We start from the raw sequence: 27,917 nt of genomic DNA on the forward strand, positions 1-27,917 counted from the left end.
TTATAATAATAATGATAGTGTTTGAAGTACCTTTATTTTCCTGGACAATCTAATAATAAATTTCATGAAAATATATTATTCATGCAGGTAATTCTAATCTTTAAGTTAAAGATCATAAAATCTTTAATTCTGCTGCATTCTGCTGTTTTACTGATCATTCTAAACTGATTTTTAAATAGTTTTTAAATAAGTTTGAATGATCGAAATATTTCTCAATCTGTGACTTACTGCTTTAATTTGTAGATGAAAAATCCAATAACACCAACACACAGAAGGAGAACCACAGAGAGAGATAGAACCAGATAAAGTACTGCAGTGTGTCTGTGTTCTGGAAAATAAAATGAAAGTTTAACATATAAAATAAAATTAATCACACTGAAATTGAATACCTGTTTTATTAATCCACTGTAGCTGCCTACCTGAAATGGTGAGATTAAACAGGAGTGAGGCGACCCCTGGGTTATTAATGCCAAGATCAATGCAGAGTGGGCGTGTCTATAAATGACTGATGGATGACAGTAGTTCAGTGTTTTGGCCTCGCTGGCCTGGACATAATGCTTTGTGCAGCCACCAGTGACATGCTGTGAGTGACAATGGCTGCTATACAGCTCTGCCAAGCAGCTTGTAAGCATGTGCCATGAGCTCGAGTGCTGCACAGCAGAGCACTCTCCATCTAGTTACTTACTGACTGTTGAAGCCGAGCTGTAAATAGTGAGATTGCAGTCCCTCTATCCACTACTGGGAGCAATGTTCCAAGGTGGAAATTCTTGGAAATGTGGCACTGAAGAGAAACAACAGTGGGGTCTGTAATTCCATGACTCACCACTAAGACTTGCTACTTGCTCTACAGTACTCTGCTGTGATTGTTTACATTGCTGAGCAAACCAGAGACTGATCTCAGACATGCCTCAGCTCCAACTGTGTTTGCGGCTGAAGATCTCTTGGCACTGTAGGACAGCTACCAGCGACTGATCCTCCAACCAGCAATGGGAAACTTGCAAGGACATTTTTGCTCAGAGATGCCAAGGGTAACCCTGCTAGGTGTTGATACAGGAACACAGAGGTCTACTCACTCCAGCCCATCATGAGAATTAGTGAAAATCACTAGCTTTGCAACTCAGTCTTATGACTGTGGAATTACAAGGGCAATCACCACTCAACCACGCTTCAAGGCTCAACCATGCTTCTCATTTGTTATGCCTGGGACTATGAGGAGTACCTTCCATGGCTATAATTGTGAGCTAAGTGTCACTTAGATTAAAATCGATATAAAAGAGCTGATAGAATGCAAGACTGAGACACCAAATATAGTTTGGTTAGAAAGAAAGTTAATTATGCCACTGTTTGTTTTTTAGATATTATGAAGTTAATATGAAGTTAATATGAGTCTATTGCCAGCTTTGAAGGACGGGTTCACCTGGAACTCTGACTGTAGTCACAAGCTGTTTTGCAGAGGGCCAGTAAACACCCGAATTGTACAAGGTGAGAAGAAGTAAAGGGAATTTCTGCCATTACTAATGTCGTTTTCTAGCGTCATATGGTCACCATGTGACTTTGTGTTAAAGATCTCGTTCTGTGCACATATGCAAAAGACACTTTCCTTTCATCATTTTCACATAAAAACTTTCCCTTTTCTGTTTTTACTTTCACATGCTTTTATACAGAAGCCTGCAAGGTGTAACTTTTTTTGTCTATGTTTATATTTTAAATTAATATCTCATTATTTCATAATATCTTCTCGTTATTTTGATATAATAACTAGTTATTTTGACTTCCTAATACTAAAAATGAGTTATTAAGTCAAAATAATGAGATAATAGCTTAAAGTAATGACTTATTAAGTCACAACAAAAAGTAATGAACAAAAGACAACTGAATTTATTTTTTCTAACCTTCAGCAGGCCTCTGAGCCTTAGTTATAAAGAAGACCTGAGAGGCGTGGCCCAGATTATTGGAGCCAACACACTGCAGAGTGGGCGTGTCCTTAACTGACTGAGGGATGGAAAACAAAATGGATCTTCTTAAACTTGTGCTGCCCACAGACTCCACTTGGATGGGCGTGGCTTCTGACGGCAGGACAGTTTGACCTGAGAGACGCCACTCCAGTTTAGGAGACGGATTTCCATGAACCTCACAGGAACACAGGATCAGATCCTGAGTGGTGTTACAGCTGGAGGAGGGAGAGACCTGAGGAGCATCTGAGAGAGAGAGAGAGAGAGAGAATGAGATAATGATATTATAACAAATCAGAAATGAAAGCTCTAAAATAATAAATGACCACTTGACAGAAGAGGGATTAGGTTTTTTTTTAATTTGAATAACATTTCTTCACCATCCTCAGATTCAGTACCCTAAAGCGCTGCAAAACTCCAATCAGGAGCCAGCTTGTGATTCAGAAAATTCTCTATTCTCATTTAGAATTTTTTAAAAAAAATTTTCTAATTCCCAGTTCTCAAAATAATTACTATATTGATCAGTACTAGCAAAGCAACCAATACAAAAATAAAAATAGATTTAAGATGGCACCAGTGAGGTCGGATGCCTTCACGACTGCTTTCTGTTTGTATGTAAATTCTGTTTTATGTCAGTGGACAGTCATAAAAGCCATTTCAATGCACATCGTACTGTGTATGGTTGTGTGTGACCAATAAGATCTGATTTGAAAATAAAAAGCTCATAATTTGCCTTCATGTTTAGAATTGCATAGCGAGATTAAATAATCTCAAAGGAATTTCTCCTGGACCCAAGGTGTAAGATCTATATAAGACATATACAATGCTGACAGGCCATAAATAAAGTGGAACAGGAATAAGAAGCATGCAGAAAGGGGTAAACAGTGTGGAACAGTGGAGTGAGTACACAGGGGGCAATAGAGTATACTTTCTCCATTCATTCTCTCAAGTACCATGTTGTGTGAATTTCTAAAGAAAATCAGCTGGACGGTTCTTCCAGGCTTTTTGGAGAACCTTCTACACTTCTTCAGTCACTGCCGGTAAAATCCCAGACCCTGTCATTAGTGTTTTTTTCATTAGTCAATAAGGTTAAAACTAACCAGAACCTAGATTCTTCTTCTTCTTCTTGAAAGTGTGTACAAAATATGCTGGACACCACATGCTTGATTACTGAACAGAATACAACAATTTATCTGTAACACTAAAAGTATTTTTAAAAAAAGCCATAATGTGATCCTGAGTGGTGTAACAGAAATGTGTTCGCCCTAACGTCCAAAGATCACAAGCTCGAATCCTGACCATGGAGTCAAGACAGCAAAACTGGCCATGTTCTCTGGGTGGGAGGGGCAGACTCTCTCTACCCTGTCAATCAGATCGACATTAGCCAATCATGGGTGTCTGTGAGCTCATGCATGCAGAACAGGGCAGATTAGTGCTTTCCTCAGACTGTGTTACACTGTCCTGTGGCACTGCATCAGCAGCAGTTTGAAAAGATGCAGAAGTTGGCTTCACTTGTGTTGAAAGAAGCATGTACATACCCCACCATCCATGGATGAATACACATAAGACGTCCTCCATGACTTTTCTAGAGGTCTCTGTCATGGTCTGGGCTAGGCTCCTGTTTGTTTCCTTATTCCTATGTGTTTTCTATTTCCCCTCTCCTTGTGTTTCCTGTGTTTATTTCTCCCCCACTTCCTGTTTGTGTGTGTCTGTGTATCTTTGGGTGTGGCGCTCCACATCGCTCCTCTTCCTAATTGTTCAGCGAACGCACCTGCTTCCCATCTCCTCATCAGACTGCAGCACATATAAACCCCTGTTCTTCAGTCATCATCACCAGATAGTTCTGGCTACCAGTGCAGTATCAATGATAAGGCCCCTTTCATGTTTATGCTCAGATCTTTGTTGCCCAGTGTCTGTACTGTAACCCTGTTTTTTTCCTGTGCTCCATGTCCACCTCCCTGCCTGCCTGCCGGCCTGCCTGTACTCCTCTACACCCAGTCCAGTCTCGCCTCCCCGTGGCTCACAGACAGAGCATCCTACTCTCACACCGCCGACCCGACTTCAAGTCCTGGCCTTGACATCCATGCTGAGTCACGCTCCTTCCCCACACATCTCTACCCTCATTATCCTTCAAAAAACCCCATTTAACTTCCTGTCCTTGAGTCTGTGTTCTGCTTCTGGGTCCTACACTCTTGGCTGCTATAACAGTCTCACCCTTTTCTAGAGCATACTCAGCTACTAAGTGCCTGTATTGTCATACCCAAGAGCTTCTCTGCTGTCCACTGATGCTAATACATTGACCCATCTTATGTCAGAACAAACAGGAAGACACTGGAACTGTTTATATGTGACCTGAATGTCTGGACACTGAGCCCATGATACGCAAATAAATACTCAGGTAATGGCTCACTATACATTTTCTCATGTGTTCTCATACCTTGCTGCTTCCTGAACAACTGCAACACAAGAAATAAAAAGAACCAGTCGGACTGTCTTAAGTTAAGAGGTTTGTAAATATGCTAAACTCCATAAGTATGAGAGGCAAGAACTCACACTGAACATCCAGGTACACAGATGAGTTGTGATCTCCGAGCTGGTTTTGAGCTCTACAGTAGTATAAACCACTCTGTGTAGAATCAGTCTTGCTGATGGTGAGATGTTTTCCGGTTCCTATCTGCTCTCCGTTCTCTCTGTACCAGGTGTAGTTCAGCACTGCTGGGTTTGCATCACTGCTGCAACTCAGAGACACTGAACTGCCCAAAAGCACTGAAGCAGATGGAGACGCTGATACTGACGTGTTTCTAGGAGCATCTAAAGGAGGAAGAACAAGAGGCTGTGGTAGAGGTGTGATAGTAGAGCAACTTCAGTATAATCTGACCTTTGGGTCTTTATCTGTCCCATTCTCAAAATCGCTTTTGGGTTTTCTTAAACTTTAAATTATTTTTCACAATTTTCAGAACTATAGCAGTGCCTCAAACTTCAGTGCCACCAAAATATATTTCTGGCACTAGGTTAAAAAAATGACATGTCATGTCATAATGTTGATTGTTATTTAAATGTTTGCTGTTGTGGCAGGAGAACAGCATTGTATTAGTAAAATGAGGTAGCTAATGTTTGTTTGGTTAGCATGCTGGCAATGCTTCATTATGTATATAGTATTGGAACTACAAGACCAATTCTATTTTTTTTGCTATAATTGGAAGACATTTGGGTTAAAGATCAAAAGATGAATATGAGACGACAGATCAGAATTTCAGCTTTCATTTCCTGATATTTACATCTAGGTGTATTAAAGAACTTAGAACATGGCACCTTTTGTTTAAACCCACCCATTTTTGAAGTGATCAAAAATATTAGAACATGTGACTGACAGGTGTTTTTTGTTGCCCTGTTAGATTGATTGTTTAAACAATTAATGGTTCTGAATGTCTATTCTTGGTTTGAGCCCTGGGTTTCTCCTGTGAAGACTGCATTTGTTGTTAAAAAGGATAAACCAACATGAAGACCAGAGAGCTGTCTATGGGAGAAAAGCAAGCCATTATGAAGCTGAGAAAAGAGGGAAAATCAATCAGAGCCATTGCACAAGCATTGGGAATAGCCAATACAATAATTTGGAATGTCCTGAAAAAGAAAGAAACCAGTGGTTTACTAACAACCAGACATGGAACAGGTCGGCCAAGGAAACAACAGCAGCTGATGACAGAAACATTGTGAGAGCTGCGAAGAAAAATCCAAAAGCAACAGTTAGTGACATCACCAACATCCTTCACAGGGCAGCGGTGAATGTATCACAATCCATGTCCACCATTCAAAGAAGACTTCGAGAGCAGAAATATAGAGGCCGTACCACAAGATGCAAACCTCTCACCAGCAGTAAGATCAGAAGGCCAGACAGGAATTCACAGAGAAATACAGAGATGAGCCACAAAAGATCTAGAACCAAGATTAACCTCTACCAAAGTGATGGAAAGGCCAAAGTGTGGAGGAAGAATGGATGTGCTCAAGATCCAAAACATACGAGCTCATGGATGAAGCATGGTGGAGGTAGTGTCACGGCTTGGGCTCGCATGGCTGCTTCTGGAACAGATTCACTAATCTTTATTGATGATGGAGCTCATGATGGTAGCAGCAGAATGAATTCAGAAACCTACAGAAACATTCTGTCTGCCAATTTACAGAGAAATGCATCCAATCTAATTGGGAGGAACTTCATCATGCAGCAAGACAACAACCCAAAACACACTGCAACACAACAAAGCACTTCATCAGGGGAAAAGTTTTTAGACTGGCCGAGTCCATCAGCAGACCTTAACCCCACTGAGCAGCATTTCACCTCCTGAAGAGGAGACTGAATGGAGAAACCCCCGAAAACTAACACCAACTGAAAGAAGCTGCGCTACAAGTCTCGAAAAGCATCACAAAAGAAGAAAGCAACAGTTTGGTGATGTCAGTGGGTCATTGGCATGAGGCAGTTATTGCAAGCAAGGGATATGCACCCAAATATTAACTGTTATTTACTTTCATTTACTTTAAGATACTTTACTTTAATACTTGTGCCCGCCTAAAAATTAGGTGGTCTGATACAAAAGGTTCTGTTTTGTGTTTAACTCATCTAGATGTAAAAGGAAATAAAAGCTGAAATCCTAAATTCTCGTCTCATATCCATCTTTTGATCTCAAACCCAAATGTCTTTGGTGTATAACACAAACAAATTAATTGACCTTGTCGTTCCAATAGTTTCGGAGGGGAATGTGTATATAATGTCCAAAACAAGGCTTGAGTCCTACAGCAGTGTCGCTAAAGACTAAAGACATGGCCAAGAACAAACTAGTTAAGTTTCTTGAAATTTTACAACCCTAAATCCATGTTGCTGTGTGACTTAGCACTAACAATACTCCAGCACTGTACTCACACTGAACATCCAGGTACACAGATGAGTTCTGATCTCCGAGCTGGTTTTGAGCTCTACAGTAGTATAAACCACTCTGTGTAGAATCAGTCGTGTTGATGGTGAGATGTTTTCCGGTTCCTATCTGCTCTCCGTTCTCTCTGTACCAGGTGTAGTTCAGCACTGCTGGGTTTGCATCACTGCTGCAACTCAGAGACACTGAACTGCCCAAAAGCACTGAAGCAGATGGAGACGCTGATACTGACGTGCTTCTAGGAGCATCTAAAGGAGGAAGAACAGGATTTAGGAGACTCCATGAATCATTAAAAGTGTAGTGAATGTGAATTAATCAGCACTTACACAGAACATGTAGTGTAAAAGAGCTCTGTGCTGATTTGTTCTTGTTCTGGAGCTGGTAGGTGGCAGTGCAGGTGAAATCGACTCCATGATGCAGGCGAGAAGCACTGAAGTTCAGCTGAGAGGAACTGAAGTTGGTGTTGTGGTTCTGCTCCTGTCTTCTCTCCTCAGACAGGAAGTTCCATGTAAAAGTGGGTGGCTTTAAGAGACATGGAGGAGCTGGAGCAGAGCAAATGAGACTCACTGAAGTTCCCTCCACCACCTCATTTTGGTCCTCCACCTTCCCCTGATCCTCCTTATACAGTGTTATTGAGGGGCTGATTGGAGAGTCTGAGATAAACACACAGTATCACATTAGAGATGAGTTTTAAATGTGTTCCAGTGCATCATTAGTGTAATTACAGTTACACTGTACACACACACTGCTGCAGCTCTCACCTCGCACTCTTATATCTACTGATGAAGATTTATACGTCTCTTTCAGTTTTCCTGAAGTTTCTATTCTAAAGTAATATCTTCCACTGTCACTCTGTCTGATGTTGTAGAAGATGGTGGTGCAGTTCTTCATGTGGAGGTCTCCTATAATTTCCCCTTCAATCTTGTTCTCTGTAGTTTCTTTGGAGTTAAAGACTTTGTTAATGAAAGGGTCGTCTTTATTCCAGATTCCTGTAAGAGCTGTCTTGAGGTCTGCATCAAATTCTTCTTTAATCTCAAAACTACAGGGTATGAGAACACAGAGTCCTCTCAGAGCTTCTACACTCTGTGGTAGACTGATGGAGAATTCTCTACACAAAACACCTGCAGACACACACACATACACACACACACACATTCATCATCATTATTACAATCATTATTACAGTAACACACAACACAAAATCATTACCACAGTAACACACGCACCACAAAATCATTACTACAGTAACACACACACACCACAAAATCATTACTATAGTAACACACACCACAAAATCATTATTACAGTAACACACACACACCACAAAATCATTGTTACAGTAACACACACACCACAAAATCATTTCTACAGTAACTCACACAACAAAAAATCATTATTACAGTAACACACACACCACAAAATCATTTCTACAGTAAAACACACAACACAAAATCATTATTACTGTAACACACACACACACACACAGCATGTATCTAAAGTGTGTAGAAATATTTACTCCAAACTGCAGTTGTGTTACAGAATCACACCAAACTGATTCAGTTACTGTCTGAGTTTAACACACTTACGTTATCAGGTCACACATTAAATATAAATTCTACACAAACCTTGAAACAGAAAACAAACAATGACGATGAGTTTCTCTGCTGATTTCATCTCTCTGTTCAGGAAAGATCACCTGGAGAAGAGACTAACACACACACACACACACACACAATATGGTTTATTTAAAAAGAACTACATGTGAAAACACACTGAGTCTGTTATGCCTGAACAAGCACACACACACACACACACACACACACACACACCCCATCCTCTCACACTCACCCTGCCCAAAGCTCAAACACTAAACGTGTATACTGCTGCAGTTTACTGTAGGAAGTGTGAAAAAGCCCCATAACCTGCTGCATTATAAACACACTGTGCTCGGGGTGTAACAAAGCCTCGTTCAAAGCCGGGGACAGAATGAGGACGTGAAAACGGCAGCCCCGGTGCTACCGTAAATAAACATGGCCACGCCCATACTCTGCATTCTCCCACAGGTATTACAATTTTCATACGCAGTCTGATCCGTTAGCACCGGCGAATGCTCGGGGTGATGGAAAAGAGCTCTTCACTTAGCACTCTGTCTTGCTTGGTACTGTTCGACCCGAGTGAGAGGGAGTTTGGGACGGGACTCCAGTTTCCCAGAACAGCATGGTCAGAGCAGAAAGGGCACAGAACACACCCACATCTCCAGGCCCTTCTCCTGGGACAGGCTTTAGAAGCAGCAAACAGATTCACCCTCACAGGGTTGGAAGACTTTGTCCTCGGGGAAGAGGACTTTAGTGGGAGGGGGACTTTAAGGAAGTTTACTGAAGGTCTCAACTTAAAATGCATGACCAAGACCTGTTTATCTTTCAGCAGTTATCACTAATCCAGTTTTTCTCAAATTATATTTAAATCATCTCATCACTCATCACTATCAGCTCAGTGCGCTGTGCTCTGATTGGCTGAGAGCAGTACGGTGTGTTCTGATTGGCTGAGAGCAGTATGGTGTGTTCTGATTGGCCGAAAGCAGTACAGTGTGTTCTGATTGGCTGAGAGCAGTACGGTGTGTTCTGATTGGCTGAGAGCAGTACAGTGTGTTCTGATTGGCTGAGAGCAGTACGGTGTGTTCTGATTGTCTGAGAGCAGTATGGTGTGTGCTGATTGTCTGAGAGTAGTACGGTGTGTTCTGATTGGCTGAGAGCAGTACAGTGTGTTCTGATTGGCTGAGAGCAGTACGGTGTGTTCTGATTGTCTGAGAGTAGTATGGTGAGTTCTGATTGTCTGAGAGCAGTACGGTGTGTTCTGATTGTCTGAGAGCAGTATGGTGAGTTCTGATTGTCTGAGAGCAGTATGGTGTGTGCTGATTGTCTGACCGTAGTACAGTGTGCTCTGATTGTCTGAGAGCAGTACAGTGTGCTGTGATTGGCTGAGAGCAGTATGGTGAGTTCTGATTGGCTGAGAGCAGTACAGTGTGTTCTGATTGTCTGAGAGTAGTACGGTGTGTTCTGATTGGCTGAGAGCAGTACAATGTGTTCTGATTGTCTGAGAGCAGTATGGTGAGTTCTGATTGGCTGAGAGCAGTACAGTGTGTTCTGATTGGCTGAGAGCAGTATGGTGAGTTCTGATTGTCTGAGAGCAGTACAGTGTCATCTAATTGGCTGAGAGCAGTAAACTATTTTCTGATTGTCTGAGAGCAGTACAGTGCGTTCTAATTGGCTGAGAGCAATACGGTGTGATCTGATTGGCTGAGAGCAGTACGGTGTGTTCTGATTGGCTGAGAGCAGTACGGTGTGTTCTGATTGTCTGAGAGCAGTACGGTGTGCTCTGATTGGCTCAGAGCAGTAGAGATGATAACACATTACACACAGAGGATAACTGTAATAACTGAGTCAGTATCAGTTGTTAGTGTTTGTTGTAGAAAGAGTTATTGTTACCCGTGTGTATGTGAGTCTACTGTTCCTGTCCTGAAGTGTCATTAGTTACCATTCTGACAAACATCACACACACTCACACACACTCACCACGCCCGGGCCTCACACACACTCACCACGCCCGAGCCTCACACACACTCACCACGCCCGAGCCTCACACACACTCACCCCGCCCGAGCCTCACACACAAAAAGTGTATACTATTGCAGTAACTCCATTTGTTGTATAAGTTAATAATGTTATAAGCTACATGGTAAAAATCACTCCACACTGTAGCTACGTTAAAGCTACATCCATGATTAGAATCTCCTCGAGTCGTTTCTCTTGTTTCCAACAGCTACATAACCTGATGGATTATAAACACACTGCATTAGGAGTGTAACACAATGCCTCTCTCTTTTCTTAGTAGCTGCCTGCAAACTCTTTTCTACAGCATTAATATTCACCTGGACAGTTTTACACACGAAAACTTGATCCTGCAAAAATCTCTCTTTTGGTATTGTCAGCTATTGTAGTCACAGTGGTATATAGGGGTAACTAATCCCCATGGCACAAATCCCCTGTTCCTGCCTCAGAGCTGAGGTACAGAATTTTGGTTAAAGGTGTACCACGTGTCACTTCACCACAGAAGCCAGGTTGTTAATATTAAAAATGGTGGACTTCCTGCATGTTACACTACAACAACACAATCTTCATTGCATGTACAGACAAATCTGCATGGCCTGGTTGTTCAACATGTCATTGATACATGCTCCTCTGTTAGCAAATATGTTTAGCTTTGAATTCTCTGTCCTAACTCAGAACTCAGAAAGATACAGTGATAGAACTGAAATGTCAGCTTTTAGAAACAAAACTAGCTGTAAAAAATCAGCTACTGTAGCACCAGTGAAGCATGGTGAAGAAGGGGCCTATATGTAAATATTTTTTTGGACAGTAGATCACCATAAGTGGTGTAGTGCAGGAAAAAGTAGATCTCAAGTTTAAAAAAACATGTGAACACTCCTGCTTCAGCTAACAAACAGATACTGGTAAGATTACACAGTTTTATTTACCTTAAGATCAAATCTAATATTTTCCAGCTGAGTCTTGTGAACTAAACTGTTATTATTACAGATAGAGTGGTTCTTACCAGAGTATGTTAGCGTCTCCAGTTCTTGAGCTGAAGTGATGAACATCACGTTTACAGCAACACTTTAACTGCCTCTGACTCTCAACATCCTGAGTGTCAAACACTAACAAACAGGAACTTCTTTAAGTGTGTGCGTGTGCCTTGTTTAAGAAATTCTAATAAAACACAAGATTAAAGATACACACCAGATTAAATCTGTAGAAGAAATACACACATGAGCACACTGCTAGTGTTAATGCACTTGTGTGTGTATCCTTAAAACCTGCTTACAGAGCCACATATTGATGCAGCCTTTAAGATTTCAACCTGCTGAGTAACACCTAGTTTGGATTATTTTTCCACAGGTACTGTAATTATTACTAAAGTATATCTGGGATTTTAGTCTTTAATTAGTATATTTATGGATATATGGTCATGTGACCTATTAATGATCAGCCATGTCCCTTACAATAATAGCTTATAATAAAGATCAAAGCAATCAGTTTGTATTAAAATTCAATTTTATTTGTGTAGCGCTTTTAACAATGGACATTGTCACAAAGCAGCTTCACAGAAATAAATGGATTCACTATGTGTATATATATATATATATATATATATATATATATATATATATATATATATATATATATATATTGTAAATATGTTAATTTATCCCTATGAATTTATCCCTAATGATCGAGCCAGAGGCGATGGTGGTGAGGAAAATCTCCCTGAGATTATATGAGGAAGAAACCTTGAGAGGAACCAGGCTCAAAAGGGAACCCATCCTCATCTGGGCGGAACAGATTATAAATCATTCCCTTCTATTATTGTGTACTATATGGACAAATAGTGTAATTGTGCAACCAATAAATTCAGCACAGTTTTTGCAAGAAGTCTGGTTGCCCCCATGTGGCACCATCCCCAGCAAAACCAAACAGTTCTTCAGGCCGTCCATATGGTGCCTGAGCAGCAGCGAACGAACTCAACTGATGAGAACTCCAACCAGAAGTAGGGCATCAGGATGGATCAGGCAGCGAGGAGGAGCAGAAGGGGTCAGGATCACTGGCATCTCAGGAGTAGCATGTGTAGCTCAACAGAGAGGGAGAGAGAGAGATGGAGAGAGAGAGGGAGAGATTGTTAGGTAAGCTTTTGTCCTCTAATGGTTAAAGACAATGTACTTTGCATGCAGAGTGCAAGCAGAGACTCTGACAAGACTAGCTATGACAGCATAACTAAAAGGGAGAGCCAGAAGCTCACACAGACATGAGGGCACCCTGGGACATAAAGCAGCAGCCACTCCACCGTCGACAAACCTGAGTGAACGCGTGAGAGTGGGGGGGCGACAGCATCCAAACATCCCAGTTCACCACAACACTCTATACCTTTGAAACACTCCAGACCTGCTCCTGTACCTAAGAAAACTATTCACTAAAGGCTTGACTAAACAAATATGTTTTCAGCCTAGACTTAAACACTGACACTGTGTCTGAGCCCCGAACACTAAGTGGAAGGCTGTTCCATAACTGTGGGGCTTTGTAAGAGAAAGCTCTACCCCCAGCTTCGAGGTACCAACAAATAGCCTGCACCTTTTGATCTGAGTAGGCGTGGCGGATCATAAAAGACCAAAAGTTCGCTCAGGTACTGTGGCACGAGACCATTTAGTGCTTTATAGGTCAATAGTAGTATTTTATAATCAATACGAAATTTGATTGGGAGCCAATGCAGTGTGGATAAGATAGAGGTGATGTGGTCATATCTTCTGGTTCTAGTAAGGACTCTGCATTCTGGACTAACTGGAGCTTGTTTATGCATCTACTGGAACATCCAGACAGTAAGGCATTACAATAATCCAACCTAGAGGTAACAAAAGCATGAACTAGTTTTTCTGCATCGTGTAATGACATTATATTTCTTATTTTAGCAATATTTCTGAGATGAAAGAAAGCAATCCTAGTGATATTATCTACATGAACTTCAAAAGAAAGACTAGAGTCGATAATCACACCAAGGTCTTTTACTGCTGCACATGATGAAACAGAAAGACCATCCAGAGTTACTATGTAATCAGAAAGCTTACTTCTAGCTGCATGTGGTCCTAGTACAAGTACTTCTGTCTTGTCAGAATTAAGTAAGAGAAAGTTAATAAGCATCTAGTGTCTAATGTCTTTTACACATTCCTCAACTTTATTAAGCTGGTGTCTGTCATCTGGCTTTACTGAAACATACAACTGTGTGTCATCAGCGTAACAGTGGAAGCTAATACCATGCTTACGAATAATTTTGCCCAGAGGTAGCATATATAAAGTTAAAATGAGGTGTGTGTGCAGTATGCGTGGAACTGTTAGTGTGACGAGCATGTGTACATTGTCTGGAAATCTAATCTCGTCTGAATAGTACCTTAATAGACCTTTAGGACCATGTGATGGTTGTACACTGACTGGGATGGAACAAAGCCCTGGCCAAAGTAACTCTATAATTTATCATTAAGGACTTGATCTTGATGCATATTGCTGATACAGGAAGCCAGTGGAGTGCCATGGTGCTGGGACCAACATGCATACAAATTGATAGTAAAATGTGCCACCATATTTTGGACCATTTTGGATATTTTGCAGTGGTTTAACAGTAAAAGCTGGTCAGCAGATAGTTACTACTGTTGAGCTGGGAGAAGAGAAGAGCCTGAATGAGCCATTGTGTTGCAAATTTCCTTTAGTACTTGCACAAAAAGGTTTATTTGGAGGCAATTATATCACAGAGCCGGAGTCGGACCCAAATGCAGAATGCGGACAGAGGCTCAATTTTAAAAGTCTTTAATGAGCATAGTGGTTTAAACACAGTCAATGGCGTCAGAATAGATGCAAAGGGTGAAGGAACAGGCAGATAAACAATAGCGAGTTCACAGTCACAACAGTCTTTACTCACTAACAGAAAGCTCAATATCCACGCAAGTTGTTTGTAACGGATTACAGAGTCCAGTTGTGACAGAGATGCTCCGCTGGCTGCCTCGCTAGCAGCAGCAGGGCTAATCTCCAAAAACAGACAAATCCGAAGGGGCAGGCAGAAATCCAAGTATGAACAGTTCCAACGAGCAGGCTTGGACAGGCTTGAGTTTGGACACGTGAAACGTGGTGTGGATCCACAAGGCTCTGGGTAGCTTAAGGCGCACGGCCACAGGGTTGAGCACCTTGGAGATAGGGAACGGTCCCACGAAGTGAAGAGCCAGTTTTCTGAAGGCCGTCTTGAGAGGCAGGTCCCTTGTGGATAGCCACAATCTTTGGCTGACGCGGTAGGGCAGGGTTCTGCGATGGCCCACTTGGCGTAGCTTCTGGAACTCCTTAGCAACGTGAGGCAGGATCTTCTCCAGGTGCGCCGGCATCGCCTGACAAAGTCCACGGCGGAGGGTATGGAAGCCTTCAACTCCTGTATGCTCAAGAGTGAGGGCTGGTAGCCGTAGGCAACTTGGCAAGAGGCCCCTGGCGGCTGATGGAAATGAGTTGTGGGCGCATTCTCGAGCTCCTGGTTGAGATGTTCTATCTGCCCATTGGTCTGTGGGTGAAAACCAGATCAGAGGCTGACGGTGATTCCCAGGAGCTGGCAGAATTCTCTCCAGACGAGACATGTGAACTGGGGTCCTTGGTCAGACACGATGTTGCGGGGCAGGCCATGGAGGCGAAAGACGTGTAGGACTAGGAGCTCGGCAGTTTCCTTGGCTGAGGGCAGCTTGGGCAGCAGTATGATGTAGGAATCGAAATGTGCCAACTTGGAAAACCGGTCCACCACGGTAAGTATGTTTCCTGTGGACTGAGAAAGGCCCGTCGCAAAGCCCACAGACAGGAGCGACCAGGGTCTTTTGAGTACAGGCAGGGGTCGGAGGAATCCTGCCAGAGGGACCATGGATATCTTCTGCTGAGCACAGACAGGGCAGGCGGCCACAAACTCCCGGACGTCCGTCCTCATGGTGGGCCATGAGTTGTTGTACAAGTGCTTGGGTACGGGCAATACCAGGGTAGCAGAACATCCTGGAGCTGTGGCACCACCACAGAATTTGTGAGCGCATGGATTCAGGGATGAAGAACTTGCCCTCCAGACAGTTCTGGGCACGGGTTGGTTGATGGAGGCCTGCTGCACCTTCCTCTCAACGTCTAAGCTGAGAGCTCTCACCAGGACCGATGACGGGAGGATGCGTTCTTTGGGGGGCTCCCCTCCCACTGGTGAGAACTGACTCGAGAGGGTGTCAGGCTTGCCCCTCTTCAAACCAGGTTGATACGACAACGAGAAGTTGAAGTCCAGAAATGAATGGTGCCTGCTGCCCCGCAACATCACTGCTCGGCACCCTCCAACCAGTGTTGCCACTCCTCCAAGGCTGACTTGACGGCGAGGAGCTCACGTTTCCGAGCCGTGTAGTTCCGCCCGGCCGAGTCATCGGGAGAAGAAGGCACAGGAATGTAGGTGGTTGCCCTTAGGGGACGTCTTAGACAGGACAGCCCCCACGACAAGGTCACAGGCATCGACCTCCATGATGAACTAGAGCGTCAGGTCAGGCAGGGTTAGGATAGGGGCCGTCGTGAAGAAGTCCTTCAGTTAGAGGAAGGCTTGCTCTGCCTTCGGCGACCAGGTGAACGTACACTGGACATGGCGCTCGTGTTCCTCCAGGGAGTCGGAGAAGATCAAGATGTCGTCCAAGTAGATGAAGATGAAGGAATACAGAGTGTCTCGGAGGACGTCGTGGACGAGTGCCTGGAACACCACTGGGGCATTGGTCAGGCCAAACGGCATCACCAGGTACTCATAGTAGCTAGTAGGGGGGTTCAACGTCGTCTTCCATTCATCCCCTTTGCGGATGAGGACCAGGTGATAGATGTTCCTCAGGTCTAGCTTGGTTAAGATGGTGGCTCCCTGGAGTAGCTCAAAGGCAGAGGACATCAAAGGCAGAGAGTAGCAGTTCTTGATGGTGATAGCATTGAGCCCTTGGTAGTCGATGCACGGGTGAAGAAACTTCTTCCTTCTTCTCCACAAACAAAAATCCCGCTCGGGCGGGGGAAGAAGACATGCAGATAATGCCTGCACTTAGGGACTCCAAAATGTATGTGGCCATCACCTCCCTCTCAGGTCCGGTGAGGTGGTAAAGGCGTCCACATGGGGGCATGGTTCCAGGTAGGAGGTCAATGGCACAGTTGTAGGGTCGATGTGGAGGCAGCGACAAAGCCTTGGCCTTGCTGAACACTTGTTTGAGGTCACGGTAAACCAGCGGCATGGAGCTGAGGTCAGGGGAGACCATCTGGCGATGAGCAAATGCTGGGTGAGTCATTATATAGTGCTGGGACACAAAATGGCCACCACAGGAAGTGCTCCTCCAAAATGGCTGCTGACCCGGAAATGCAAATAATGACAATTATCGTTCCTCCAGGTTGAGCTATCTGTAGGAGCAGCTAAGATGGCAGCTCTGGAGGGAAGGACAGGTAGAGCTGAGTGTGTTAGCATAGGAGTGATTAGAGAAGCGATCAGGCTGCATGACTGTTTCTTAAAATATGATGTACAGTGATAAGAGAATACGACTAAGCACAGATCTTTGAGCTACACCAGTCACCAGCAGTGAATGAGATTCCCAGAACTGATACAGAAGTACACTTCCTAGTGCAAGATGGTCTAAAGACACAATAGCCAACCACTAAGACTTCTGGACCCAACTTTAAAGCTCCAAGTAGCTTTGGTTTGCTTCCTGCACTGCCACCTCTAAGACTGTTGTTATGTACCTCAATGTAGGGCTGCTCCACTTCCAGTATGACTGGGACCAGCTCACATACTCATGGGAGGCAGAACTGTTCTATGGTGGTAGATTCTCGCAACTGAAGAATCTTTAGATCAGCATTAGCACCAACAGATGCATCATTTCTGAAAGGCTACTGACTTACAATATCCAGGTAGTACCATGGCCGGTGAAATCTGCTACCCTAGGTACTGTTTTCTGTAGTCCTGCCCATGAGACCACATGTCTGAGCTTCAGCACCACAGGCCTACAACTTATGTGGACCATTAGCTGCTCCCAATAGTCTATGTGTTCATATAGCTTTCCATCTCTCAGAAAAACAAACTTATCCAAGACATTACTAAATAGGTTACTAAAAAACCACAGAGTAGTTTTTAGTTTATTTAGTGGAGGTAGATGGATGGCGAAATCTGTCCATTCTTATTGCGGAGCTATGCTAGTGCTGCATGTCAGGATAGAGAAAAAGACACAAATAACACATACCTTATTAATTTGTCTGAACATGACGCCCAGTAACATTTCACAGTATTAGCACACAAAATCCGTCTTCGGTGTTTCTAGTATTAATCGCTAAAATAAATGAATGAAATAAAAGTGGAGATTGTGGGTTTCTCTCTCTACCCCATTTGTAAATCAAGTGACCACATGTGGGGTCCTGACCCCAGGTTGGGAACCCCTGGGTTAGTGTGTGTCTATGGTAGCTGATACACTGCAATGGCTGAGCTGCATTACTGGACGATTTAGCACATGGCGCACACAGGAGGTGCTCTTTCAGAGTTTAGTCATCATCAAGTTTTGTGTCCATGGCTAATTATAAAATAGCCATGCTGTGAATGCTGTTGGTAATTTAATCCTGATTGGCATTTATCAACATAGACATTTGAATATGAAGAAAAAAAGCGAAACTTTTGAAAATCTAGTGGAAAATTTTAATTTAGTTTGGCTACAAAAATATTAACACAACTTTACTGAAACATAAACAAAGCCCATTAAGAGTAAAACAGCAATTATAGTAGCAACTAAGTGATTTACCAAATGTTTATTGTAGCTACACTGTAAAAATAGCAATTATGTGGTTTAATTAAGGCTAATGCAAATGCTATATCAGCTACTTAAATATCAAACATGTGATTTAACTGATGCTGATGTTAGCCAAACATTATTAGTTAACTTGCATGTAAACAAGTTTATAACTGCTATAATGTAACTGGGAACAGAAACTAACTTGTTTCATCAAAATTCCACAACATTACATGTGACTATAAACTGATAAAATGTATGCCAGCACATTCCTTTATATCTTTAATATTCTTCAATGATAATTATTTAAAAAATAAACAAAAGCAAAGCAAAAAAAAGCAAAAAAACAAGAGATGAAAAAGTGCAGCTTTTCAGGAGTTGTTCTTTTTTTCTCTCCTCCCTGAAACACACAAAGCAAAACCACACATCCATCAGCTCTTTACAAAGACCATGTCTAAAACCTGAAGTAATAAATGAGGTTAACTGAATAAAGTTAATAATTAGTGCTAATGAGTGATGTGATGTCACCTCTGTTAGTCTGCAGAGTTTCATAATCAGAGTTCTGTACAGCAGAGAGCTGGAGAGAAGCATAAGTATCTCCTGTCTGTAGAACCTTCACATAATAAACATCATCATCATCATCATCATCATCACCATCAATAATAATAATAATAATAATAATAATAATAATAATAATCATAGTAATTGTGTGTGACGTACCTTTATTTTCCTGGACAATCTAATAACAAATTTCATGAAAATATATTATTCATGCAGGTAATTCTAATCTTTAAGTTAAAGATCATAAAATCTTTAATTCTGCTGAATTCTGCTGTTTTACTGACCATTCTAAACTGATTTTTAAATAGTTTTTAAATAAGTTTGAATGATCGAAATATTTCTCAATCTGTGACTTACTGCTTTAATTTGTAGATGAAAAATCCAATAACACCAACACACAGAAGGAGAACCACAGAGAGAGATAGAACCAGATAAAGTACTGCAGTGTGTCTGTGTTCTGGAAAATAAAATGAAAGTTTAACATATAAAATAAAAGTAATCACACTGAAATTGAATACCTGTTTTATTAATCCACTGTAGCTGCCTACCTGAAATGGTGGGATTAAACAGGAGTGAGGCGACCCCTGGGTTATTAATGCCAAGATCAATGCAGAGTGGGCGTGTCTATAAATGACTGATGGATGACAGTAGTTCAGTGTTTTGGCCTCGCTGGCCTGGACATAATGCTTTGTGCAGCCACCAGTGATGTGCTGCGAGTGACAATGGCTGCTATACAGCTCTGCCAAGCAGCTTGTAAGCATGTGCCATGAGCTCGAGTGCTGCACAGCAGAGCACTCTCCATCTAGTTACTTACTGACTGTTGAAGCCGAGCTGTAAATAGTGAGATTGCAATCCCTCTATCCACTACTGGGAGCAATGTTCTTAGGTGGAAATTCTTGGAAATGTGGCACTGAAGAGAAACAACAGTGGGGTCTGTAATTTCATGACTCACCACTAAGACTTGCTACTTGCTCTACAGTACTCTGCTGTGATTGTTTACATTGCTGAGCAAACCAGAGACTGATCTCAGACATGCCTCAGCTCCAACTGTGTTTGCGGCTGAAGATCTCTTGGCACTGTAGGACAGCTACCAGTGACTGATCCTCCAACCAGCAATGGGAAACTTGCAAGGACATTTTTGCTGAGAGATGCCAAGGGTAACCCTGCTAGGTGTTGATACAGGAACACAGAGGTCTACTCACTCCAGCCCATCATGAGAATTAGTGAAAATCACTAGCTTTGCAACTCAGTCTTATGACTGTGGAATTACAAGGGCAATCACCACTCAGCCATGCTTCAAGGCTCAACCATGCTTCTCATTTGTTATGCCTGGGACTATGAGGAGTACCTTCCATGGCTATAATTGTGAGGTAAGTGTCACTTAGATTAAAATCGATATAAAAGAGCTGATAGAATGCAAGACTGAGACACCAAATATAGTTTGGTTAGAAAGAAAGTTAATTATGCCACTGTTTGTTTTTTAGATATTATGAAGTTAATATGAAGTTAATATGAAGTTAATATGAGACTATTGCCAGCTTTGAAGGACGGGTTCACCTGGAGCTCTGACTGTAGTCACAAGCTGTTTTGCAGAGGGCCAATAAACACCCGAATTGTACAAGGTGAGAAGAAGTAAATGCAATGTCTGCCATTACTAATGTCGTTTTCTAGCGTCATATGGTCACCATGTGACTTTGTGTTAAAGATCTTGTTCTGTGCACATATGCAAAAGACACTTTCCTTTCATCATTTTCACATAAAAACTTTCCCTTTTCTGTTTTTACTTTCACACATATAGAAGCCTGCAAGGTGTAACTTTTTTTGTCTATGTTTATATTTTAAATTAATATCTCATTATTTCATAATATCTTCTCGTTATTTTGATATAATAACTAGTTATTTTGACTTCCTAATACTAAAAATGAGTTATTAAGTCAAAATAATGAGATAATAGCTTAAAGTAATGACTTATTAAGTCACAACAAAAAGTAATGAACAAAAGACAACTGAATTTATTTTTTCTAACCTTCAGCAGGCCTCTGAGCCTTAGTTATAAAGAAGACCTGAGAGGCGTGGCCCAGATTATTGGAGCCAACACACTGCAGAGTGGGCGTGTCCTTAACTGACTGAGGGATGGAAAACGCACTGGATCTTCTTAAACTCGTGTTGCCCACAGACTCCACTTGGATGGGCGTGGCTTCTGACGGCAGGACAGTTTGACCTGAGAGATGCCACTCCAGTTCAGGAGATGGATTTCCATGAATCTCACAGGAACACAGGATCAGATCCTGAGTGGTGTTACAGCTGGAGGAGGGAGAGACCTGAGGAGCATCTGAGAGAGTGAGAGAGAGAGAGAGAGAGAGAGAGAGAATGAGATAATGATATTATAACAAATCAGAAATGAAAGCTCTAAAATAATAAATGACCACTTGACAGAAGAGTGATTAGGTTTTTTTTTTTTATTTGAATAACATTTCTTCACCATCCTCAGATTCAGTACCCTAAAGCACTGCAAAACTCCAATCAGGAGCCAGCTTGTGATTCAGAAAATTCTCTATTCTCATTCAGGATTTTTTTAAACATTTTTTTTTTCTAATTCCCAGTTCTCAAAATAATGATTATATTGATCAGTACTAGCAAAGCAACCAATACAAAAATAAAAATAGATTTAAGATGGCACCAGTGAGGTCGGATGCCTTCACGACTGCTTTCTGTTTGTATGTAAATTCTGTTTTATGTCAGTGGACAGTCATAAAAGCCATTTCAATGCACGTCGTACTGTTTATGGTTGTGTGTGACCAATAACATCTGATTTGAAAATAAAAAGCTCATAATTTGCCTTCATGTTTAGAATTGCATAGCGAGATTAAATAATCTCAAAGGAATTTCTCCTGGACCCAAGGTGTAAGATCTATATAAGACATATACAATGCTGACAGGCCATAAATAAAGTGGAACAGGAATAAGAAGCATGCAGAAAGGGGTAAACAGTGGGGAACAGTGGAGTGAGTACACAGGGGGCAATAGAGTATACTTTCTCCATTCATTCTCTCAAGTACCATGTTGTGTGAATTTCTAAAGAAAATCAGCTGGTTGGTTCTTCCAGGATTTTTGGAGAACCTTCTACACTTCTTCAGTCACTGACAGTAAAATCCCAGACCCTCTCATTAGTGTTTTTTTCATTAGTCAATAAGGTTAAAACTAACCAGAACCTAGATTCTTCTTCTTCTTCTTGAAAGTGTGTACAAAATATGCTGGACACCACATGCTTGATTACTGAACAGAATACAACAATTTATCTGTAACACTAAAAGTATTTTTAAAAAAAGCCATAATGTGATCCTGAGTGGTGCAACAGAAACGTGTTCACTCTAACATCCAAAGATCACGAGCTCGAATCCTGACCATGGAGTCAAGACAGCAAAACTGGCCATGTTCTCTGGGTGGGAGGGGCAGACTCTCTCTACCCTGTCAATCAGATCGACATTAGCCAATCATGGGTGTCTGTGAGCTCATGCATGCAGAACAGGGCAGATTAGTGCTTTCCTCAGACTGTGTTACACTGTCCTGTGGCACTGCATCAGCAGCAGTTTGAAAAGATGCAGAAGTTGGCTTCACTTGTGTTGAAAGAAGCATGTGCATACCCCACCATCCATGGATGAATACACATAAGACGTCCTCCATCACTCTTCTAGAGGTCTCTGTCATGATCTGGGCAAGGCTCCTGTTTGTTTCCTTATTCCTATATGTTTTTCTATTTCCCCTCTCCTTGTGTTTCCTGTGTTTATTTCTCCCCCACTTCCTGTTTGTGTGTGTCTGTGTGTGTCTCTGGGCGTGGCACTCCACATCACTCCTCTTCCTAATTGTTCAGCGAACGCACCTGCTTCCCATCTTCTCATCAGACTGCAGCACATATAAACGCCTGTTCTTCAGTCATCATCACCAGATAGTTCTGGCTACCAGTGCAGTATCAATGATAAGGCCCCTTTCACGTTTATGCTCAGATCTTTGTTGCCCAGTGTCTGTAGTGTAACCCTGTTTTTTTTCCTGTGCTCCATGTCCACCTCCCTGCCTGCCTGCCGGCCTGCCTGTACTCCTCTACACCCAGTCCAGTCTCGCCTCCCTGTGGCTCACAGACAGAGCATCCTACTCTCACACCGCCGACCCGACTTCGGGTCCTGGCCTTGCCTTCCATGCTGAGTCACGCTCCTTCCCCACACATCTCTACCCTCATTATCCTTCAATAAACCCCATTTAACTTCCTGCCCTTGAGTCCGTGTTCTGCTGTTGTGTGCAGCCCAGCTGGCAGATGTTTTCACTGACATCTTCAACACCTCCCTGAGCAGCACCGTTGTTCTGACATGCTTCAAGGCCACCACCATTGTTCCCATGCCAAAGAAGTCTCCAGTGTCCTGCCTCAATGACTACTGTCCCGTTGCACTTACACCCATCATCATGAAGTGCTTCGAGAGGCTCATCATGAGGCACATTAAGACCCTGCTGCCCCCCTCACTGGACCCCCTGCAATTCGCTTACCGTCCCAACTGCTCTACAGACGACGCCATCATCACCACCCTCCATCTGGCCCTGACCCACCTGGACAATAAAGACACGTATGTTCAAATGCCGTTCATAGACTTCAGTTCAGCATTCAACACAATCATTCCTCAGCACCTGATTGGAAAGCTGAACCTGCTGGGCCCGAACACCTCCCTCTGTAACTGGATCCTGGACTTCCTGACTGGGAGACCTCAGTCAGTCCGGATCGGGAACAGCATCTCCAACACCACCACACTGAGCACTGGGGCCCCACAGGGCTCTGTGCTCAGTCCACTGCTGTTCACTCTGCTGACTCACGACTGTGTAGCAATGCACAGCTCGAATCACATCATCAAGTTCGCCGATGACACGACCGTGGTGGGTCTCATCAGCAAGAATGACGAGTCAGCATACAGAGAGGAGGTGCAACGGCTAACAGACTGGTGCAGAGCCAACAACCTGTCTCTGAACGTGGACAAAACTAAAGAGATGGTTGTTGACTTCAGAAGAGCACAGAGAGTCCACTCTCCGCTGAACATTGGCGGCTCCTCCGTGGAGATCGTAAAGAGCACCAAGTTTCTTGGTGTTCACCTGACGGAGAACCTCACCTGGTCGCTCAACACCAGTTCCATAAAGAAGAAAGCCCAGCAGCGCCTGTACTTTCGGCGAAGGCCGAGGAAAGCACATCTCCCACCCCCCATCCTCACCAAGTTCTACAGAGGGACTATTGAGAGCATCCTGAGCAGCTGCATCACTGCCTGGTTTGGGAATTGCACTGTCCCGGATCGCAAGACCCTGCAGTGGATAGCGAGGACAGCTGAGAAGATCATCGGGGTCTCTCTTCCCTCCATCACACACAATTACACCTCACGCTGTATCCGCAAAGCCACCAGCATTGTGGACGGCCCCACACACCCCTCTCACACACCCCTCTCACACACTCTTCACCCTCCTGCCATCTGGTAAACAGTACCGAACCATTCGGGCCTCACGACCAGACTGTGCAATAGTTTCTTCCCCCAAACCATCAGACTCCTCAGTACTCAGTAACTGGACTGAAAGAATACACACACACACATACCAATATACACACACAACTGAGCATCCTCTCTGCAATTTATTTGCAAGTTTTTGCACATGTTTATGCTGCTACATTACTCATTATATTATACTGTTCATAGGCTGCCACTCTTATGTTTACACTATTTCAGCTACTTGTTTTGTACTCTGGTACTATTTGCACTATTGTCACTAGGTTCACTTTAAACAGAACTGTGTGCTGGTGGGCGCTGCACTGGGACTTACTGCGCTCACTGTCTGTCCCAGTAGTCATTGTACTGTCTTGTACTGTTTTGTACTGTCTTGTGCTGTGTGCCCATGTTTGCACAGTAGTTCTGTGTTGTTCTGTGTTTCTTATGTAGCACCTTGGTCCTGGAGAAATGTGGTTTCGTTTCACTGTGTACTTGTATATGGCTGAAATGACAATAAACTCCATTTGAACTTGAACTTGAACTTGCTTCTGGGTCCTACACTCTTGGCTGCTATAACAGTCTCACCTTTTTCTACAGCATACTCAGCTACTAACTGTCTGTATTGTCATACCCAAGAGCTTCTCTGCTGTCCACTGATGCTAATACACTGACCCAACTGATCTCAGAACAAACAGGAAGACACTGGAACTGTTTATATGTGACCTGAACGTCTGGACACTGAGCCCATGATACTCAAATAAATACTCAGGTAATGGCTCACTATACATTTTCTCATGTTTTCTCATACCTTGCTGCTTCCTGAACAACTGCAACACAAGAAATAAAAAGAACCAGTCGGACTGTCTTAAGTTAATAAATGTAAATATGCTAAACTCCATAAGTATGAGAGGCAAGAACTCACACTGAACATCCAGGTACACAGATGAGTTGTGATCTCCGAGCTGGTTTTGAGCTCTACAATAGTATAAACCACTCTGTGTAGAATCAGTCGTGTTGATGGTGAGATGTTTTCCGGTTCCTATCTTCACGTTCTCTCTGTACCAGGTGTAGTTCAGCACTGCTGGGTTTGCATCACTGCTGCAACTCAGAGACACTGAACTGCCCAAAAGCACTGAAGCAGATGGAGATGCTGATACTGACATGTTTCTAGGAGCATCTAAAGGAGGAAGAACAGGATTTAGGAGACTCCATGAATCATTAAAAGTGCAGTGAATGTGAATTAATCAGCACTTACACAGAACATGTAGTCTAAAAGAGCTCTGTTCTGATTTGGTCTTGTTCTGGAGCTGGTAGGTGGCAGTGCAGGTGAAATTGACTCCATGATGCAGGTGAGTGGCGCTGAAGTTCAGCTGAGAGGAACTGAAGCTGGTGTTGTGGTTCTGCTCCTGTCTCCTCTCCTCAGGCAGGAAGTTCCATGTAAAAGTGAGGAGGTTAGAGGGACATGGAGCTGGAGCAGAGCAAATGAGACTCACTGAAGTTCCCTCCACCACCTCATTTTGGTCCTCCACCTTCCCCTGATCCTCCTTATACAGTGTTATTGAGGGGCTGATTGGAGAGTCTGAGATAAACACACAGTATCACATTAGAGATGAGTTTTAAATGTGTTCCAGTGCATCATTAGTGTAATTACAGTTACACTGTACACACACACTGCTGCAGCTCTCACCTCGCACTCTTATATCTACTGATGAAGTAAACGTCTCTTTCAGTCTTCCTGAAGTTTCTAATCTAAAGTAATATCTTCCAGTGTAATTCTGTCTGATGTTGTAGAAGATGGTGGTGCAGTTCTTCATGTGGAGGTCTCCTATAATTTCCCCTTCAATCTTGTTCTCTTTAGTTACTTTAGAGTTAAAGACTTGGTTTTTCTTATGGTCATCGCCGTCTTTGGTCCAGATTCCTGTAAGATCTGTCTTGAGGTCTGCATCATATTCTTCTTTAATCTCAAAACTGCAGGGTATGAGAGCACAGAGTCCTCTCAGAGCTTCTACACTCTGTGGTAGACTGATGGAGAATTCTCTACACAAAACACCTGCAAACACAGACACACACACAAAACCATTACTACAGTAACACACACAACACACACACCAAGCAATCATTACTACAGTAACACACGCAACACACAATCATTATTACAGTAACACACACAACACACAATCATTATTACAGTAACACACACCACAAAATCATTTCTACAGTAACACACACACACCACAAAATCATTTCTACAGTAACACACACATCACAAAATCATTACTACAGTCACACACACACACCCACACAATCATTTCTACAGTAACACACACACAAAATCATTATTACAGTAACACACACACCACAAAATCATTATTACAGTAAAACACACAACACAGCATGTATCTAAAGCGTGTAGAAATATTTACTCCAAACTGCAGTTGTGTTACAGAATCACACCAAACTGATTCAGTTACTGCCTGAGTTTAACACACTTACGTTATCAGGTCACACATTAAATATAAATTCTACACAAACCTTGAAACAGAAAACAAACAATGATGATGAGTTTCTCTGCTGATTTCATCTCTCTGTTCAGGAAAGATCACCTGGAGAAGAGACTAACACACACACACACACACACACACAATATGGTTCGTTTAAAAAGAACTACATGTGAAAACACACTGAGTCTGTTATGCCTGAACTGAAGTGTCATCACACGACATGCTGACAAGCACACACACACACACACACACACACACACACACACACCCACACACACACACCCCATCCTCTCACACTCACCCTGCCCAAACCTCTAACACTAAACGTGTATACTGCTGCAGTTTACTGTAGGAAGTGTGAAAAAGCCCCATAACCTGCTGCATTATAAACACACTGTGCTCGGGGTGTAACAAAGCCTCGTTCAAAGCCGGGGACAGAATGAGGACGTGAAAACGGCAGCCCCGGTGCTACCGTAAATAAACATGGCCACGCCCATACTCTGCATTCTCCCACAGGTATTACAATTTTCATACGCAGTCTGATCCGTTAGCACCGGCGAATGCTCGGGGTGATGGAAAAGAGCTCTTCACTTAGCACTCTCTCTTGCTTGGTACTGTTCGACCCGAGTGAGAGGGAGTTTGGGACGGGACTCCAGTTTCCCAGAACAGCATGGTCAGAGCAGAAAGGGCACAGAACACACCCACATCTCCAGGCCCTTCTCCTGGGACAGGCTTTAGAAGCAGCAAACAGATTCACCCTCACAGGGTTGGAAGACTTTGTCCTCGGGGAAGAGGACTTTAGTGGGAGGGGGACTTTAAGGAAGTTTACTGAAGGTCTCAACTTAAAATGCATGACCAAGACCTGTTTATCTTTCAGCAGTTATCACTAATACAGTTTTTCTCAAATTATATTTAAATCATCTCATCACTCATCACTATCAGCTCAGTGCGCTGTGCTCTGATTGTCTGAGAGCAGTACGGTGTGTTCTGATTGGCTGAGAGCAGTACAGTGTGTTCTGATTGGCTGAGAGCAGTATGGTGTGTTGTGATTGGCTGAGAGCAGTAAACTATATTCTGATTGGCTGAGA

General features: G+C 42.9%; 1 protein-coding gene and 1 long non-coding RNA gene across 2 annotated transcripts; both read right to left on the minus strand.

Annotated features, from left to right (window-relative positions):
* Window positions 1-26,944, minus strand: LOC128321077 (B-cell receptor CD22-like). Its single transcript, XM_053241602.1, has 8 exons — window positions 26,861-26,944; window positions 26,016-26,378; window positions 25,584-25,907; window positions 6,865-7,122; window positions 4,506-4,763; window positions 1,893-2,198; window positions 229-328; window positions 1-49 (listed from the first exon to the last, which is right to left on the minus strand). Exons 1-8 carry the CDS (start codon window positions 26,907-26,909, stop codon window positions 1-3), a joined length of 1,707 nt encoding a protein of 568 aa, XP_053097577.1. The 5' UTR covers window positions 26,910-26,944.
* Window positions 18,785-19,275, minus strand: LOC128321252 (uncharacterized). Its single transcript, XR_008304852.1, has 3 exons — window positions 19,176-19,275; window positions 18,978-18,996; window positions 18,785-18,870 (listed from the first exon to the last, which is right to left on the minus strand). It is a non-coding gene; the product is annotated as an uncharacterized LOC128321252 (long non-coding RNA).
* Window positions 26,945-27,917: the final 973 nt, after the last annotated feature.

The sequence above is a fragment of the Pangasianodon hypophthalmus genome, chromosome 18 (assembly GCF_027358585.1).
Source record: "Pangasianodon hypophthalmus isolate fPanHyp1 chromosome 18, fPanHyp1.pri, whole genome shotgun sequence".
In the NCBI taxonomy this organism is placed as follows: domain Eukaryota; kingdom Metazoa; phylum Chordata; class Actinopteri; order Siluriformes; family Pangasiidae; genus Pangasianodon; species Pangasianodon hypophthalmus.